Raw genomic sequence first — 21235 nt, 5'->3', positions numbered from 1 at the left:
CATAGTATACTTGCAGATTATCTAAAAAAAATCAATTTTTTGAAAATGTTATCTGGACTTCCCCCCTTAAGAAACATTGATTGACTATGACCAGTATTTGACCAAGTTGTTAGAACAAAGTTTCTACAATTACAATCAAGAAGTTGTGATTTAAAAAAAAACGCAAAACGTATAACATATTACCATTAAGAAGTTGTGATTTTGAAAAAAACGTATGACTTGGTCAAAAAACTAAAACCACGTTTGTTAGTACATATTGCAAAAGCAGCATATATCGAAAAAAAATTTAATAATTTTTGAACAGCAATAATAACTTAAGAGTCCTATAAGCTGTTGAGCTGATTTGACTTAATACTAGTCTGTTCGACAGACGGCAACCCAAACATTTGTCACATCTCTGTATGATATATTATTACTACAATTTTCACTACTTTCACTTGAAAACATATTGCTATCTATATTTCCAAGTGAAAATTGTTGTCACTACTGCTTGACAATAGGCTGCTCGAAGTGGAATCAAACCCTGGACCTCTGATTCAAGTCCAGTCGTTCTACCCCACTTGCCTACGAGCAAGCCTGAAGAAAATATGAAATAAGCCGAAGCTCATAAGCAATTAATTTTTATTTTGAGAATAAATAAATTGAAATAGTTTATAATAAAGTTAATTGTTTGCCATTAATATCTACAGTATATGAGTAAAGAAAAAAGGCATGTACAAGAAAAAACTGGCCAGAAAATAAATGAAGAAAGCTGTAAAAAAATGAAGAAAGCTGGTGGTCCTCATATATGCCCTATAGCGCCTGGACTAATTAGCTTACTTTTATGCTTTTATTACAAAATGCCAATAAATTTTCTTCGATATTACTCACCATGCAACCGAGATCTTCGTCGGCGTATAGTCCAGGAAAGTGCTTCTGGTCACCGCAGTAGAAGCTGGTTTCAGGCAGCTCAACTCTCGACGCGAAATTGTCGTCGAAGTTCTTCTCGTAACCAACTGGATAATATTCACGTGGTGCGTTCATCACTTTGTTAGTTGCCGACACCTGCTTTATAAGCAAATATGTACATTAATTAATATAATGAAATAAATATATTAAGTAATTAGATCCTTTTTTTATTTCGCTAAATGATGTGATTTTTTTTTAATTTGGTCAAAACTATCCCATTTCAGGGATAGTTTTGCCCAAATTAAAAAAATCACAACATTTAGCGAAATAAAAAAAGGATCTAATTACATCTATGGGTAGATCAGTATAGAGTTTGCCATACCGTACTGTTTCGCGTGTATATTGGTCAAGGTCCTGGATGTGTTATTATTCAAGTGATCCCTACATTTAACAAACTGCTAACAAAATTTGTCGATCTTTACAAAATATTATACACAAATCTAATAATACTATTGGATTCTTGCAAATTTATAATTTCAAATCGATAACATACGACTTATAATTACTACCAAGTTATAATTTAGGTGATTTTTCTCAAATTAAGGGACCAATATGAAACCAATTCTCGCGTTGTTATGACAACACTATGTTTTGGTCCTTTTTTTCATAAATGGTGGTAGTAAAAACTGTCTAAATGCTATGTATTTGCTGCGCAATCATCAGGCGTTTTAAATGTACAACCTAAGTTCACGTACGTGTTATCATGACGCATCAGAAAGATGCAGTTAGGACAAAATTCTTTTTTGGATGTTTGTGCGTTTTAAAGTTAGGTTTTATATCTAAACTACTTGACTGCTGATTAGTTTTTGGCAAAGGCAGGTCTATCCGTTCCGAAGATACGGGGTAAAAAATTCCAAAAATGGTAACTCAGTTTTTAAGAGAACGGAGCGTTCGATTTTAATAAATCAAAAAACATTTTACTTGTATTGATAAGATGAATAATTGATCGGTTTCGGAGATCTAGTCAAAAAGTTGAAAAAACGCCATTTGGCGATCAAAAATGATCATTAGGCATATGTAAATCAAATCAGATATTTTATAGAAATTTTTTTAAGAATAAGTATAAATTTTATTTACATTCCTATGGGTTCCGTACCAATGTTTATCCGTTAGACGGCGACGCGGTGCTTATGCACTTCGATATTTTGTCTCTATGTAGTTAAAGCAGTACGATTTCTCTGAAAAAAAGTTCAAAATTTCCAAAATATTTCAAAATTCTCAAAACATTTTTTCAAAAAATCTTATTTTCAAAAAAAGTAAATTTTTGTCAAAAATTTATAGTTTCTCGTGAAAAATCTAATTTTTTCAAAGTAATTTTTTTTTCAAAAATGTTAATCTTTTAAAAAAAAAATTTTTTTTGGTACAGGAAGTTCCAGCAATTTGCCTTAAGACACGATGCCCCCACTAGTTTATATGTATGTTATTATTCACTTACGTTACCAGATGTTATATTATTTAGCAGTTGTAATAGATATTGTAATTAAAAAAATTGTATATATAGTTAATTGTCTTAACGATTGTTCCAAAATATTATGGAGCTACGAAAAGTGATTTAATTAGAGAAAATCATTAAAGTTTGGAGTAATGACACGTTAAAACGTCAAAATTCTATTGTCAGAATGTCTTATTAATTCTGTTAATTACATACACATATCCAAAAGTTAATGCAACTTAAGGAAAAACGCCACTTACATCTAGAAATGTCTATAGAATTCCATGTCATTAGCAAACTATTCCTTACAGTTTACTTATAGTGAAGTTAATTATAAAGCAAGCAACTCATTGAATTATAATATTGAATGTCATCTTCAAGATTTTTTTATGGTAGACAATAAATTAAAATACAAAAGAACGGAAGTCAAATTACTCATTATTGAATAACTGTTTCTATACAGACGTAACGACGATTCAATTAAACCATCGAATGGTGTAACTTTCGCAATACAACATTTACTTTTCATGTATACCAACAAATTGCATAACGATTATGATTAATTAGTTATTGTTTCTATATACTACTTAAAATCAATATTAGAAATCTTTCGAAGTTGACTTTAACGTATGGCTTTGATCAGTCGATTTGCATTTATATTTGCGCAATAAGAGAAATTATGAATGAAGAGCATTGAATGATCACATGGTAATTATATTATTAATAATTTGAGTTTTTATTTGTAATTACTTTTGTACGTAGTAATTTAGCATTTTAGAAATATATATTGTGTCATAGTGTTTTTAGGTTTTTCTAAATTATATTTATTTATAATCGATTGCTGCCGAAACCAGTTGCGTTGCTGATGAACTTATTAAGCACGCGATCCATTTTTTATTTATTATTTTCTGTAACATTAAGTAAGAGATATTGATTAAGAAAATTAAATACATTGGATAGTAATAGGAACAACGTTTAGTGATTTACTATAAGCAGTGATCAGAAATAAAATACATTTCTATCATATTGTCTTTATATGAAGAGGAAATTTCCATATGATTTATATTAATTAGTTAACTGATCAATGGAACAGTTTTCTATTCTATTATTATATTTATTATTATTATTAATATTATTTATTTATTCATTGATTTATTTTTTCTTTTAATAATTTTCATTATTATTATTTCTATTTATGTTATTATTATTATTATAGTTAGTTATTTATTTTTATTTCTTTTTTTTCCTTTACTTTACATTATAGATTTGTTTAGATTATGTTCTTAATGTAGCTCATAGAATTACGTACTTTATTCTGATTGTTACATAAATAAAAAAAATTGTCTTTATAGTTGGTTGGAATTAGTTACATCATAATATTCAAGGATCACGTAATTGTTCGAGTGTCGTTAAAAAATTGTCAAGTTTTTGTCTATATTTCACAAAGAGTTCATTTCATTTACTATAAATTTTAAAATATAGATAATTAAAATATTTCCAACCTCCATCATCCATATCAAAATCGTAAAAATAAATTCAGCAATTAATTACAAAAAATCGAGTCAGACGACCACAACGTGATATCTTTTGAAATTTTTTTGAATTTCTAAATTTGGTTCTGGAATTTCGGCTAAAACGTGAACAAAAACTTTTGAACATATCTGCTAATTCTCAAAAAACGGTTCGGACGATCGTGTTGCCAAACTAATCAAAGCTAGTCATTGTCGAATTTCATCAATGACTTTCAAAGTTATAAAATCCTTGCATCCATTTTTGAGAAAACGTTGACAAAAGTTCAAATTCTGGCTCTCATACACTTATTTTTTTCAATATTGGCATTAAATGATTCGAAATATCTCACGTAGAAGAATACAAAGTTAGTATTTCGGATTTTCTAGCAAAAACAAACTTGAAACATAAATAATTGCAACGTAAGCCTCACACTAAACATTTATTAATAAGAACTTAGAATAAAAAAAAATAAAAAAATATTGGTATAATTATTAATATATTTAAAATACCTGTTTATGTGCGATTTTTTGTGATGGCAAGACAATCGGTCTAAAAGTCGTCGTACTCGTAGTAGTTATCGGCCTCCTCGTAGAAATTGCTACTTTATGTTGATTCATTAATTGCTGTTGCCTCAACAAAATTGCTGCTTGTATCGTCTCCACCGAAATATTTGTAGCAGCAGCCAAATCTTCAACACTATGACCCATGAGATGAGTACCATTCGCCAAAAGTTCGGGTTTGATCTCCAATTTGGATAAAGCAGGACCACTTAAGGACGTTGGTTCCGGGGTCACCAATATTGGGCGAGAGCTTGGAACCCTTTTGACTGGTGGCCGAGATGGTAAAGGTTCTTGCATTGGATCGATTGGACGATGGTTTGCAGGAATTATGGAGTTTTTGACTTGGTTCTCGAGGCTGTTGTCGACTAAGACTGTTGGACCGGTTGATATGCGAGATACTGCTTCGGGCATCGCCTATATAATATATAATAATAGTAGAAATAAAGCTACGTAACATTAATATTATAATAAAAATAAATATGGATAAAAGTATATTTCAAAGTAAATAGACTTTATTTTTAAAATATACTAATTTAAACAAAAAAAATATAAAAAGAAATTACAATTCAGTTTTTAAAACTCACTATTACAATAACAAATTAATATATTTTGAAGCGATTTTAGAAATATTTAAATAAATGAATACAAGTAAAATGTTTGAACACATGTTGATCATTAACATCTGTGAAAGCCTTTAGAAATTCATAATATATTTTTTAAGTCTTCGTGGTGCATATGGACCTGCAGAGTTACCCACAAAGCTTTTATTTTTTAATACTTTGAGTTTTTCATTAAAAAAGTTGAAGAAATCAATTATGCATAATTAATGAAGAGACACAACATAATATTTTCTAGGTAAACTTTTTTATTACCTGGAATGCCGGAACAGGAACTGCCGGCCTGTAAACCGGAGCCGGTTTTACCAGATTTCCCGCAACGGAAGACACTTGGAGAGGTCTCGTGTAGTTCCTCATACTCATCGGGAAACTCTGATGAGCTTGCACCAATTGTTGAGCCTGTTGGGCCACCGAAATTTGGGCAGCACTTGGCTGAGCTTTGGACTCTTTCAATTGCTGTGCAGCCAAATGTGCTTTTGCTTGAGCTGCTAATTGATCTTGAAGCTGAGCTTTCGCTTGCTGGGTGAGCATTTGTGATTTTGCATGTTGGACGAGTTGAGCTTGAAGCTGAGCTTTGGTCTGCTGGGAGAGTTGGGCTTGCAGCTGAGCTTTTGTTTGCTGCTGAGCCTGAAGCTGAGCTTTGGTTGGTTGAGCCACTAGTTTCTGCGTGTTTTGGGTTTTAGCCACCGCAGGTAAAATACGCTCGTCGGCTGGTGGGATTGGTTTGAAGGCAGGCACAGCTGTAAAAGAAACAAATAATAAATTATTTGTATGAAAAATATCTAATTATGAAAGCTCATTATAGTTCTCATTAATTTTCAATCTAGCAAAAACTTAAACCTGGAATATAAATGGTTATATCAATATTCACTACGCATTATTATTTATTGCCGGCAGTTCCTGATTTATTACTGTATCATCAACGCAAATCAAATATATCACAAAAAGAGGTATAATTTTGTCTAAATTTTTAGCTGAAAACAAATACCAGTTGGAGCAAGAAATTTTGGAACCTTTTCCACGCGTCTTTGCCAACAACTCAAAATGTTTTTATAGTTGACCTATTTTTATAAAAAAATAAATACGTTAACCTATACCTAAGCCAGGATTATTTTTTTATAAATTCATTATAAATATAAAGTTTACGCTAATAAGACAATATCCTTCCCGCTTTTGAACAAAATATAAATGAAAATTTATTTAGAATTTGTCTATAAATTATTTTGCAAAGATTCACACATGTAATTAGGAATTATTATTATAAATTACTAATATTAAACTATATGGCTTACCGACGTATTTGAGTTGCAGTTGAACCATTTAAATTTAAAATTTTTTTAGTTTTCACAACTAAATTAACTTAATTCCTTCGATACAAGAGTATTTTCCACAGAAGTGAGACCAGTTTATTATATCAGATTTTCCCATCATTATCGATCAAAATATATTTAAAAATTAAGAATCACACTTCTAAAAAACTAGAAACCGTAATAAAATTAGAATTGCAATGATTTAACGCTGTGATAAATATTTAAGGAAAATTCGCGGCACTGGATGTCGTCTATAGAAGACACTCCTGCACAGAGGTCGTCAAGCGGATGTCATTTATAGACGACACTCGTAGCAAAAGTTTTATTATATAGGTATGACTATACCATTATTTTTCAAATGTGTTTTCATTACTTTTGTCTATTTTAATCTATAATAGATTCAAGGCACTTCATTTTATTCATAATCTAATGTTGAATCCCAAGTACTGATATAACAAAATAGCTAATCGAAAATTGCATGTTCGAGTATCAAATTTCTAAAATATGTCAAATACTCAATATGTCAGATATAAACAATTTATTAGTGATTTTTTTTAAATGTGGCAAGTAAGTTGTATCCATACAAACATAATTTCTACACACATTGTTTTTGAGAGATATGCGAAGAAGATTAAACCATATGTAAATAGGAAGACTAAAAATAAATTATTGAAAATGGGACATATATTATAAATAATTTAAGAAAAATAAAGTAGTTGAAGTTGAACTAGGTATGGATGTGATTAATTATTGTTTGGTATCTTTTGGTAGGTTTAGCACTTTTGCTAAACTTTGACGCATTATAGCTCCTCTGTATAGTGAGTTATAATTTCGCTGTAAATCTCGTAGTTTTTCTTTAGTATTATGAGCAATGCAAATATTTATATCCATCAATCTTGTTTAACGTTGTCGTGTAGATTGTGACCAGTGTTCCGGTTGCGGTTTGAAAGAAAGCAAAATCTCGGCCACGAGACACATCGGATGAAAAAAGCAAACTGTAAAATGTGATGTGATGCACTGCCAGAATCCGGTTAGGAAATGGCCTATAATTATGGCCAAGTGACACATCGAGCTTCCATATTCTTTAATCAGATTGGAACAGAACAGATTAATCATATTTTTTAGAAAAAAAAAATGATTTAAATATTATATTATGAAAAGTTCTGAAGAACTTTACTGAAAAAATTCCAATAGTGTTAGTACTGCTTGTGTCATAATTTGATTAGAAAACCACGTTTTGGTAGTTACCAAAAATTAATTTAAATCTATTTTAAATATAAATTTTAAATTTAAATTTTATCATATATATAAAGATTTCAATCAATACCATATATTTTTTTATCATACATTTGCAACTAACCACATTTATTGAAATAAATACATTAAATTTATTGGCAGTAACAACGGCACTAAAAATATATTAATATGTAAGTGCTGAAATATGCATAGTTGAATTTTTTCCATTATTTAAAAAAATCCAAATATGAATAATTTCCCAATAAAAAATTAATGTTTTTTGTTGTTTTCTATTTGCTGTCACTATTAAATATAATATATAAATTTACTATTATATAAGTGTGAAAATGTAGATGTCAAAAGTTAACGTTAAATGTTCTTCCGTTATCATAATGGGTGTTTAAAATTACAAGAAACATTTATGGGTGAAAGGGCACACAACTTACATTGACCATCTGTAAAATAGCAATAATAATAAGAAAAAAACAATTTGCAAAAAGGTTTTGCACCAAAAATTCAACATTTTTAAAATAAAATTGTTTTATCATTTTAAATCATCCAAATCAAGCACCGCGTTTTCTCAAAAAGTAAGAAGCCATTTTTTGTGCTTTTTACCCTGTATCTTCGAAATGCTGGTCTTACATTTATGAAAATTCATCCACCTTGTCTCCTCATCAATAGGAATCGAATGTAGTTTGAATTTGCTCTCAAAATCGTCGATGTAAATTTATATTCGCACATACATACGTACTTACACACACACATATATGATGTGCATTCTTTTTTGCTGAAGTATGCCTAAATATTCATTTATAATCTACTTTATCAGTTTTTGTAACTTATTGTTAAATTAAAATATTCATTTATAATATACCAAATTATGCATAAATAAATATATTATATTTCATACTTGTAGTATTTATATTTGTAAATATAGTTTCAAATCTATAGTCAGTAATCGGGCGGCCATTCTGATAAAATTAGACTCTTAAATTATATCGCAATATTTTTTACTCTTCTTACATATATCGACTTTTTTGTAAACGTTTTTCGTTGAATTTTAATCAATATTTTTCTGAGCTTATTGAAAATCTTAAATTTTTCCATTCTATCCGCTGAAAATTTTTAAAACAATTCTTAAATAATAAAATATTGGCGACGAGAAGGTTACCATTGATAAAATTATATGCATAATATTATCGATTGTTTCTTGCATAATCTAATTTTCATGATCCCATTTTACAAATATTTTTCTATGAGAACTAAAAGTACATAGTTTAGTTTGAATGGCTTGCCGAAAAAGAAAAAATATTGAAATCTGAACATAAAACAATTAAAATATTAATAAATAAAAAGCGTAAAAATTGCTAATAATATATCAAAACCTTGAAAATCCAAATGCGATAATGCAATTTAAATAAAATCAGTTTCAATTTAGGCTGGTGCTTGCAATAGCTATTGATATGTCCCAGAAATATTTATATGAGACATGCGTTGCAGTGGGTCAACCAGGTATTCGTGTAAGCTGCCCCTTTCACTTACACTCCACATACTTCCACATTAACAATAAGTTATATTTATACTAAATTTTTTTTAGAAATATATATTCTTCAAGAAGAGTGCCTCCTATACGACGTCATCGAGGGTAAAATAGAGAGACTGAAAGGAATGGGAGAAGAAGAATGCAAATGATTGACAAAATACTTTAGAAGAGTAAATACAGGGAACTGAAAGCCGAAGCACAGAATCAAGAAGCATGAAGGCAGACGTTTGGAAAGGAAAATGTATAATAGGAAAGAATTCAAAAATCAATGGTAATAAAACGATAATGGGAATAATAAACAGGGGAAGGGGAAGAAATCGTTGATTTGGGGTCCTGTCATACCATGGACTTGTCTTCGCGCAGACTACTATTTCATATTATTATTATCATATAAATGTCATGAAAACGAAGAGTACCTCAGCAAGAAACAAAGTTTTAAAATTCAAACCACGGATAACCTCAATACCTCGAAACAAGTAACATATATCAAACCTCACAACTCAAATTCAGTGGCTAGATTTCAATCAATTATTTTGTGTATCTGTATAACTTTACGACACCATTCCCAAACGATTTAATCTACTGAATCTCTCGGCAATTAGAAAAAGCGTGTCTTCGCAATGACAAGGTTGCCCGCAGAACGCATCACGCACATTACGGATCTGCCGTAATTAATTCATTCGAAAGCCAATTTCTAAATTACACAATTAACAATGGTAATAAATCATAAAGTGTATAATTTTCTTTAACATTGGATCAAAATCAACATAATATTGGACAAATTAGTCCGGAGCGATAATTTTATGCGGTCGCTTGAGGTCGTTTGAGTCACATACCACGAGTATGCACTTGCGAAATGGGAAATTTGGTACTGAAATTATGCACGAAATTATTACTCATGATTGAACAATATTTTTTGTAACCTGATGTTGTGATTCATGAATCTTGAATCAATAACTGAGGGTCCACATTACTTTTTCACTATATTGCTACATATTATGTTATTACTGTATTATCTTTAATTTTAAAAAACTATCCAGTATGGTTGGGTCGGAAGACTAATCTAACAATTTACAACTGGTATATTGTGACAAAATAAGGGTTGAATACCCTTTCTTGGACGTGCAATGACCGTCAATTATTATATTTATTAATCAGTAAACAACTTAATTCTGTTATATAAAGTAGTCTTGAGACCAATATGGTCAATACTGCATTCCTCTTTGAAGTAACGCAAGTCAAACCAACACAAACATTTCGCAAAATTCACAGAATTTTTTGAAAAAATATTAGAGGCACTCAACTGTGTCCCAAATTGGCTGATCCATCAAGACTCCAATATATCTCACCAAGGGGGGAGAAGAGGTCGAAAAAACCTTAAAAATCGATCAGGTGATTAATGAACGCCCCCTTGTGTATTTAGGATTTTTTTTTGAACTTTGTAAAACGTTATATGTTCTTTTTAACTTTTTCTTTTTTTTAAACAACATTAATCACGTGACACTTTTAGGAAGTGGGGGCGTCCGACAAAAAACCACGTGGGGGAGGTTGGGGTTTAGTAAAATATCATGTGCATTTATATCTTAACTGAATTAAAAAAAAAATTAACAATTGAAGATTTTTTCGTGAATTAAAAAATGGGGGTGGAGGAGTTAATTTTAAATATCACGCCGTATCACCAAGAGAGAGAAGGGAATATTTTTAAAAAACACGTGATTAATGAACGCCCCCTATAATGTCATAATTATGTTGCCTTAGTCCTAATTTGTACTAATAAAAATATGGATTTTAATTAGAATTTGGAGATCTGTGAGAATATATCATAATTTCGATTACTAAATCCAAAGAACTATTGCTGCAAAAAACTTTTTCATCTTCTGATAAAGTTTATTTGAACAATCCATAATGCCACAAAAGTACTAGGGAAAAAAACTATAAATTGCATCAAAAAGTATGTGAAGACCTCAATGCATAAAATTGGTGAATGACACTAATGAACGTATGCAGTGTAATGAAATAACAATTGTAATGTAATAGCATTGACATTTGGATATTTTTGCACAATAATGATACAGCAATTAATAAACTATTAACAAAAAATAACAGTTAGAAAATTACAAAATAAGCATTATATTTTATATAATAATTTAAGGATATTATTTAAGAAAAATATTTAATTTATCAGAATAATTCAAACTTAGTCATTCATAAATATGTGCCTAACATTAAAATAATCTGAAATGTTCACTTCTATTTAACTTAAATTTTGTTTTAATTACTTTTTAGATAATTTAGTCTGATTGTTCAGGCTAACTATATAATTTAGTATGCAAGTAGTTCTCTATCAATATTATTTAATATTGATAATTTTAATTTACACTTGAATCGTTCCAGTGAAATATAGTACATTCAAAGTGTAGTTAATATCCAAAATATAAAAAGTATATGTATTTTATAGATACAATAAATTACCCAAGGGTAGACAACTTATGTACCAATCCGCATTATGTAACATCCAAACTATATAATGAAACATTAGTTTTCCTGAACTTGAAAATTTCAACTTTTTTATGAGTTTTATATTTATAGTAATATATATGTGTTGTATAAAATTATCTTTATTTTCACGAAGCTTCTATCTAATGTAAGTCTATAAATTATATAAGGACTGCAAATCATCGTTTGTTAGAAAGGACTATATAGGAGTTTAGTTTTAGTTTTAATATTTTCACTAGCACTATATATCATGAAAACGTAATAACTTCCATATTTCTACAAGGCAAGGTGCAGTCACGTTTTATCAGTTTTTATGTCAAGTATATATGTCCAACTTTAAGTCCTATAATTTATTTATAAATATAATTTTATTGGCAAGTAATGAACTAAATAAACTATACATTTTATTGAAATATATCAAAGCAACTTTATCAATCCATGCTATATATGAAACTTTTTTTGTTATGATTTGTTTTTGTTAATCAAGACTTCTACAGTCCAAATTTGTAAATAAGACTATAAAAGTCTTGAATTACAAAAATAAATTAAAACAAAAAAAATGTTTTATATATGGCATGAGTCCTAACAAACTTTGATTGAATTGTGGACTAACTAAAATTTAATATTAAGTACTAAAACTTTCAAAATTTTTTTTTATCAATTTGGAAGCATTTGAGCCCCTGAGAGCAGAAAAATATCCATATTAAAGACTATCCAAGGTATGGCATGTTAACTAGATATTTTTTCTACACACATTAATATTCATTATGTGTAAAATCGAGCTTATATTAAAACGATTTAAGAAAAATAACAAAATTTTATTATTTTTAACAAATAGGCATAAAAATATATCAATTTGGACTCGGATCATAGCCATACTTCATCATAAACCAACAGGGTGCAAATTCCTAGAGATCATTTGTTGTCATTAAGGGACAAATAGAAGTTTTTAAGAATTCAAGTACTTTTTCATGCAAATTACAGATTTTAATATATATTTTATGAGCCCAAATTACAGATTTTAATATATATATATATTTTTTTTATGAGCCCAAACTGTGTGTTAAAAAAATCCATAACATAATTACCAAAGAAAATTTCGTTATTATTTTTACATTATAAACTTCAAGATTTTAGCTAATTAAAAAAAGTATGGCCACTGTACAATGCTTACAATAAAAATAATCATTGCCTTTTGTTCCTGTATATTGGATATACATTTACAGTGTGAATGTTCAATTTAGCTCATAGAGCTTTATTTAGCTTTGTTTTTGTCTAATTACTTAATAAAAACGTGAACAATTATAAAAATAGATAAAATATACCATATTAAAGATAAGTGATATTATAAAAGATTAACTAACCCATTGCTGAAGCCATTCTTCCCGTCTGCACAGCAGTCAATGGCAAAGGAACAGCTGGTGGACCTAGATCTGGTGGTTGACGTACTGTTAATCCTCTTTTAGTTCCTACAGTATTCTGAAATAGAAAATTATTGTTGTAATAAATTTTAAAATATACAACTACTCGAACAACATATGGAATAAACAATTTCAATAAAAATTAAACAACGTCACAAATGCTTGTTTTGAAACACGTAATTTTGTGGTAAAGTGTGATGCTCATCATAAAAAATATGTGGCATGCTGTTTGTTGTATCACGATATTGCAAAATTCTTGATTATTTGAACAGAATTTTCATTCAAAATTGAAGAAAAACACAATCATCATAGAAAAACATGCTAAGTTCAGCGTGAACCAAGGATCATAAGTAATATATTGAAAATAAATAAACTATTTAATCCTAGAATGGAATTGTGCTCAACAAGTGATTTTTTATCCGTCTTTTGTCATTATATACTTATAAAGTTATTTAAAAAAATATAAAACTCTGGTGTAGTAACAAATAGTTTTTCTATTTTTTCAAAATTCCCATAATAAAAATACAAAAGTCTGCATATACGCCTCGGAGGCGTGCTGATACCGTTCTAGTGTTAATTTTTCAAAAAGTATCTTCTCATTATCATGTAATAAAATGATTGATTAATCATAAAATTAGGAAAAAAACTATTCCAATTTTGCGTGTCTGTTAACGACATATGAATAAATTAATCTCTTTAGCGGTCACATAAAAAAACAAGCGTAATAATTCAAACTAAATTGCGTACAAGTTACAACATTCGCATTTGATGTCAATCAATTACAAATATTATAATAACAGTCCGATTTGGTACGATGCACAATTAAGCATCACCTTCAACGAATCGAAAAAGTTGTAATTACACATTTGTGTATTACACGATTGTATATTTACATTAATTCAATGACCAATTTGTAATAGAATTATTACTTGAGGTCTTGTTGGTAGCTTTTACTTTGCATATGTAAAGAGAAAAATAATAACAATTTGAGTAACTATACATACCAATAAGTAAGAAAAATATTAAATTTGTTATATTTCGATTCATAATGAATTGAAAAATGAAATGAAAAAAAGTATTTATATTTCAGTTAAACTTTGACAATTTCTCAAAAACGACTGCACCAATTTTAAAAAATATATAATTTTATTCTGCAATCTATATATATATTATTACATTAAGCAGAGACTGCCGACCAGTATATGGTAAAATTAAGTTTAAAAAAGTGAATTTAAATGAAACTCTAATGTAATTATTTTTATAGATTGCAAAATGAAAATAAAATTTAAAAAAATGAAACTCTATAATAAATCGCGCTAATTAGTCAACGTTTTCAAAAAATACCTTGAACCTATTGTAATTTTTTTTAAATAGTTAGAAAGATTAGAAAATAGTTATCAATTGGGAGTAGTGCTGATTACTATTCCATTAAAATCCACTGGGAAATTTCATTGTAATTATTCCTTTTGATGATTTTTTTTTGTATGATTATAATATTCGTAATTTTATCGAAGATCTTGAAAAAATATATCGGTACAAAAAGTGATATAATTAGAAAAAATTATTGAAGTATAAAATAAAAGCAATCAAAATTTCAAAATTATATCGTCGTAATTTTGAATGTTGCTATATCTGATTACTTATCAATTAAATCGATTATTTACACATATTACGAAGTTCAAGCAACTTGCCTCGATGTGAAATGCCACTGACACCCAGTTTTATATAAAACGCAGATTTATGATATATTAATCTCAAATCGAATCTCAAATTTAAACTGAAAAACAAGTTGAAAATGTGAAAATTCAAAAAGTACAAGAAGAAAATAGATGAAAAAATGAAATTCAACACTTGGTTGAAAGTTTCTTCACATCCTTAATACATTTCTTATTTTATAAATTGTTGAATATTCAATAACGATTAATAATCTATTATTTTCTAATTTTACATAAACATCAGAATAAGAAATTTAATAAAGTCAAATTAGTCATCATAGTATTTGCAATAACTAAATCTTATATATTGATGAATCAATTCTGAATCTCTATACTCAGTTGGTCACTATATTTGCAAATTTTTGCAGAACTCATAAAAAATTGCAAATTCATATTTTTCTCATTCAGATCCGTTAATGTAAACATTTTTTTTCTTTTATTTCACGTAGCAAATAATATTTTTCATAATGTCCAAAAATGTTCTAATTCTGAAAATCACTAAATTATGTTCAAAAGTGTCTAATAAATTTTATGCAAATAAAATATGAATACAAATTAATTTTACAAAATTAACTAATTTATAATTTAAACCATCACTTTCTTTGAAACCAAATGATTTGGTACAATATTTTTTCTTAATAGAAAAAATAGGTTTAATACTTTACTACTCTATTGGCCAATAACAGATTTAACGACATCAAATATTTGTGTTTTCCATGTGTCCTTTCTAAATAGATTTATAAATCTATTCTATAGGCAGAAAACAATCTATAATCATAAATTTTTTTCTAACTAGTAACATTCACTGGGCAAAAAGTTTTCACATTACAACATAATTTTTTCATGTAATTGTATAACAAACATGTACATCATTTTATTTTAATCAGCAGCAATTGCAATGACTGTCCAAAAGTTGTAGGCGTCATGTCAACACAATTTTATTAAAAAACGACAATGATGTAATTATTATCGACATGAATAATTAAATGTCAATCTGCAGAAAATATTAATGTTGACATGATAACATTTGATTTGTTCAAGTCATGGAATGTTTTTAATGACGATTGGATCTGCCTGGGAAAAGTGAAAATTTCATATGATGATATGCGTATGCAGATGATTTGTAGATGGTTATCGGATGTGGTTTATCAAATATCCTTATCAGATACAAATTTTGCTTTCATATAATGATTTACTATTTCTGATGAAGTGAAAGCATATTTCACAATTGCATATAAGACTTTGAATGATTAATAAAAATATAACTTATAATTTTAAAACCATTATTTGCTGCCGGATGGTAATAAATTATTTATATTTTGAAAAAGTTGAAACATTTCCCCCAAATTTTTAAACAACTATATTTTTATTATTTTAAAACTCTTTTGAAAATGCTCATATATTCTTTAGTAGTAATTTACAACACTTTTTTATATTTTCCCTGTTTTCTTGTCCAACTGTGCATTACTACAATTTCATATGGAATATAAATGCTGCTATAATAAGCTTTGGTTGTTCATATTTTAAAATTAATTTTTCCTGATAAGATTGCCTTTTATGCACGTGAAGAAATACAAATTAGTGATCATGCAAAAATCGATCCATAAGAATTGTTTTGTAAATGTTTAAGCGGATAAATTTTATACAACAGTATTTGATAGGAAAATAAATATAGTACAAATCTATGAACAAACTGTAAATTTTAACCAATATTTTTTTTGAAATTTCACTCCATTCGCTAAGCATTCCACAACTTAATTCAAAAATGAATGTTCTGATTTTTCTTCATAATTCAAAAATTAATGAATTATGAAAAAGCGCAGTAATAATATATCAAAACATTGAAGATCTAAATGTAATTCAATTTAAATTAAATCAGTTTCAGATTAGACTGGCACTTGCAAAAGGTCAATCAATATACACCAAAAACATTTATTTGTGACATGCGTTGTAGTGGGTAAACCATTCATTTAATTTATTAGCTTCCTTTTCAATGTAGGTAAAATAAGACATAAATATAGATATATATCTATATAGATAATAAATATATATCTTATATATAAAATTCTTCTGTACGGGTGTATGATTTGATACTTCTCCTAAACGGTTATTCGGATTATGATAATTCTTTTTAGAGTTTGTCAAAGAAAATAAAAATTAAAATTGAATGAAGATAAAACTATAGTAATATTTTAGAAATAAATAGCGAAAATTACAAAAAACTACTTATTGTTTGACTTTAAAAACATTTGAACTGTCATCCTCTAGAAATGTCAATTCACTTGAAATTTGAATTTAGCTGAAACTATGATAATATTAGAATATAAGAAAAATGTAATGTCTACATTATTATTGCCGAAAAGCACCTGAGATGTGCCAGAAATAAAAATAATATAAGATACAGTCAACAGAATATGTTTGGCAGATGAAATTATATAATTCAGTTGAAAAAGTAACGCAATAAGTCCAAAATTGCATATACATTATTTTTTTAAACATATGCATTTCGCATTTTGGTTTACTTTACTAAATTATTTAATAATACAAAAATATATTTCTACTTAATATAAAAAAATGATTATTGAAATAAAACATTTTAAGTGTTAAAATAAGGTAAGTAGTAAGATAAAGTAGTATAATAGAACATTTTATTATTAATTTTAAAACTTGCAAGTTTACTTCAGAGTAGAAGAATAAAGTTATTTACTCATTTAAATCTAACAGGGTATTGTAATATGGATCTAATATTTCAGAATTAACAAATTGAGATCACCTTGATGGTGAAAGGCTCAATAATTTTCATAATGCTCCTAAATTTAATTAAATTACAGACATTATTTTAAATTGTAGAGAATTAATTTATATGATTTTTTTTAAATACTATTTAATGAAGTCCTCAAATATTAACAAGCAAATTCACTAAACCAATTATTGCAACGCATTCTAGTGCGAACAAAGTTCTCTAACGACTTAACAATTCTGTAAGTGCCTCGTCTCAATGCTAAACAGTTCTTTATGTTATAAACAATAACAATGATATAAATGCATAATGAATTTGTGCCACAAGCACTTTTTGTACCGTAACACCCATAACAAGAACATATCTTCCTTGCAAGATCTTAAGACGCTACTGGTTTACCTACATTTCTACAAAACGATTCCAAGGTTGCCTAAGGCCGCACATTAATTGCAATTTATAGCAGAAAAGATTTCCATAAAACACTGTTTTTCACAATTGCTACATGGATAATAAATAGAATTATTTCGATTCATAAATAAAATTATGATTTGATCAAAGATGTCTAAATATAACTATAATGTCTTTTTGCACATATTTGTCTGCTGCTATTGCTAGTGATGATCTTTTTAGCACATGGTAATAATTGAATGTTATGTTATGTTCTGAACATAAAACTTCTTAACTAATTAACAAACATTCTGAACATAATACAGATATACCTGATTTTTATATTAATAAGTCCAAATAATAAAAATTATAGTTTTGCTATTTAAAATGAATTATTCACTTCCACTAGAGTAAGTCATAAGGAATGTTTTAGCACAATTGAAAAATGTCAAGTTGAAACACTGATTGCAAAAATTGACAGAATATTTAAATGAAAGCAATACATTTGATTCTGGTATTATTTATCCAAAATAAAATTTATAATTTTGCTATTTAAAATAAATTATTAAGTTTAACTAGAGTCAGTAGTAAGGAATATTTAAGCACAATTGAAAAATGTCAAGTTATAAATGATTGATTTCAAAAATTGGCAAATTCCTTAAAAAAGGACAAATATATGACTCTAGTATTAATAATCCTCAATATTCAAATTTATATATAATTATATTTAAAATATATTAATAAGTTCCACAACAGTAATTCATAAGAAATATTTTAGCACAAGTGCAAATGTCATGTTATTTAAAAAATTGGAAAATTCCTTGAAATAAGACAATATGACTTTAGTATTAATGATCCCAAATATTATTATTTATAGTTATGATATTGTTCGGACGTATTTTCGTTTTATTATATTGGTCACGAAGGTGACTATCTTCATGGCATTGAGCTTTACACAGGATGGTTGCTACCCCTGGTAGAGGGGGTAGCGGAGTGTTTTGATTGAACTAATTGTTCACTTCTAAATGTAAAGTCCGCGAAAAAACAAGTCTAATGAATAATAAATAAATATATCCTCTTTCATCATAACTTAGGGACAAATCAGTGATTGTAATAAGAACTACAACAAATATATAATATACAAACAAATCCATGTTTAATACAGTCCATAGCTACAAGTGTTAAATTATAACCCAACAACTTGAATTATCGAAGGAGAGTTTTAATAAATTTTATAACTACGTACGCACAGCTATTTAAACTAAATTATTAACTAGGATATGTCATAAGAAATACTTCAGGATAAGACATGGATCATGTTATAAATATTGATTTCAAAATTTGTCAATTTCCTTAAAATACGTTAATTAAGTTTGACTTTAGTAATGATAATTCCAAATAATAATAAAATTTATAGTTTTTCTATTTAAACGATTTTTTTAGCATTCACTAGGAAAAATCATAAGAAATATTTGAGCACAATTTCAAATGTCCTGTTATGAACACTGATTTCAAAAATTGAAAGATTCCTTAGGATAAGCCAAATATATTCGATTTTTGTGATCTTATTGATCCCAAATATTAAATTATTTCATAGTTCTGCTATTTAAAATAAATTATTATATTAACTTCCTCCAGGATAATTTTTATTAAAATCGTAAAGAAGCTAAAATACTCATACTTTATAAATATATCTCTATGTTTTAAAATCAACTAATTATTTTGACATAACTTTGAAAAAAAAATTGTATACTGTGTAAAGTCTATGTAAGTCTGTGTAAATTTGTCCATGTTTCCAAAAACAACGATTTGATAAATTAGAATACTTCAAAACATTGTTTAGCTTTTTTCAAAAAGCAGGTCTATCAGTTCCGGAAAATATTGAAAAAGCATTACATCAATGATCAAAATTATTTTGACAGACTACGTATCTTTTAATTTTTATATCATTTTATATCTTATTATAATTCAATAAAAAAACTTTGAAAATGTACCTTTTTTTATTCACTAATGTTGATCTTAACTTAATAAGAAACCAATCTCAAAAACATGTTTACCAGATTGAAGAAAACAACTGTTTTTACAATAAATAATAAAATGAAATAAATATCAATGACCGACATAAAAGTACCTTCGAAATATAAATAATTCATAAAATTAAAATAAAATCTACATTTGAAGAAAGCTAACATCATGGACTCTTTTCTGTCAACTTCCAGCTGTAGGTACTCTTGATAATACAAATTAGAAATGTGATATTCTCACATGAAGGAACTTAAATCTTGATAATAGTTTTCTTCCTATTAATAAGAAAGGTAAATAAATGCATAAGATAATCTTGTTTACAATTCTAGTGAAACTAAAATTTAGAAACTGAAATTTATACGATGTCCTAAGTTATACCTTCTGCGCCATTTAGCATAGTTTTCCAGACATTTATGAATTAGTATCCAAAATCTTGATTTATTTTCCTTTCCCTTTTTCTTCATCTTTGATTTAAATATGCAATTTAAATAATTGACGAAAAAATTAATCTGAATTTACTAAATCATTCTGTCCGGATATCTCGATCATGGTTTTCGGTTATTAACCATAATCAAATTCGTTGTGTTCGACATAAATTCCATTTTAATGGGATAAAATTAGTAAAAAAAAGGCGTACATTTTTACGTGAAATTTTGATGTTTAAAAGGTTTTCAAAATTTAAATGCAATTGTTTTCATCGCGACAAACTTGGATACATAGCCGACTTGCTCAATTTAATCATTTATTTAAAAAAAAGGTAGGCCATTAAATTTGAAACAAAATTTTACTAGCAGTATTTAAAAAAATGATTTTGGATTCTAACTAATTACGGGCATAAACTCCAGTTTAGGAAATATCATTCATATAAGTTTATAAAAATATGAAAAATTACTGATATAAATTTAAAGAAATTTCAATACCTAAATTCGTGATTTATGAGACTCTCGTTGTATATCTATTAACACACACTAATCATATTATTTATTTATTAAATACAATTACATTATTGGTCAATTCAATAGCTACTTTTGTTATTATTTTCACCCAACCATCAATATTAATTTTATATAGAACCCAATACTATCATCAGCGCCATCTATAGGTAACTGTCTTTTCAAATATATTAGTTTATATTTTCGTGAACAATAAATTTATTATACATATTGTAATTATGAATTTACAATACATCCTCACTTTATTACGATTTACTAATAATTTCCGCAGAGGTATTTAATTAAATCAATCAAATAAGCAGTAAAAATCAGTATTTTTTAAAAAAAAGTTTTTTTTCCA

At 27.6% G+C, this 21235-nt stretch overlaps 1 protein-coding gene across 1 annotated transcript in view; it reads right to left on the bottom strand.

The window, feature by feature from the left end:
• LOC113374769 overlaps positions 1-20332 on the bottom strand; it is a 36021-nt gene extending 15689 nt beyond the window's left edge. Inside the window, exons 1-5 of the mRNA XM_026614738.1 lie at positions 20321-20332; positions 13019-13133; positions 5325-5809; positions 4402-4866; positions 871-1044 (exon numbers count right to left, since the gene is read on the bottom strand). Of these exons, the coding sequence (XP_026470523.1) occupies positions 871-1044; positions 4402-4866; positions 5325-5809; positions 13019-13133; positions 20321-20332 (1251 nt within the window). The remainder of the gene's footprint in view (positions 1-870; positions 1045-4401; positions 4867-5324; positions 5810-13018; positions 13134-20320) is intronic.
• Positions 20333-21235: the final 903 nt, after the last annotated feature.

Source organism: Ctenocephalides felis, unplaced genomic scaffold (assembly GCF_003426905.1).
Source record: "Ctenocephalides felis isolate EL2017-DRISC unplaced genomic scaffold, ASM342690v1 CF-g0.4_SCAFFOLD_01886, whole genome shotgun sequence".
Classification (NCBI taxonomy): Eukaryota; Metazoa; Arthropoda; class Insecta; order Siphonaptera; family Pulicidae; genus Ctenocephalides; species Ctenocephalides felis.
The sequence above is the reverse complement of the archived record's forward strand: the minus strand, read 5'-3'. Positions and strand labels throughout refer to the sequence as shown.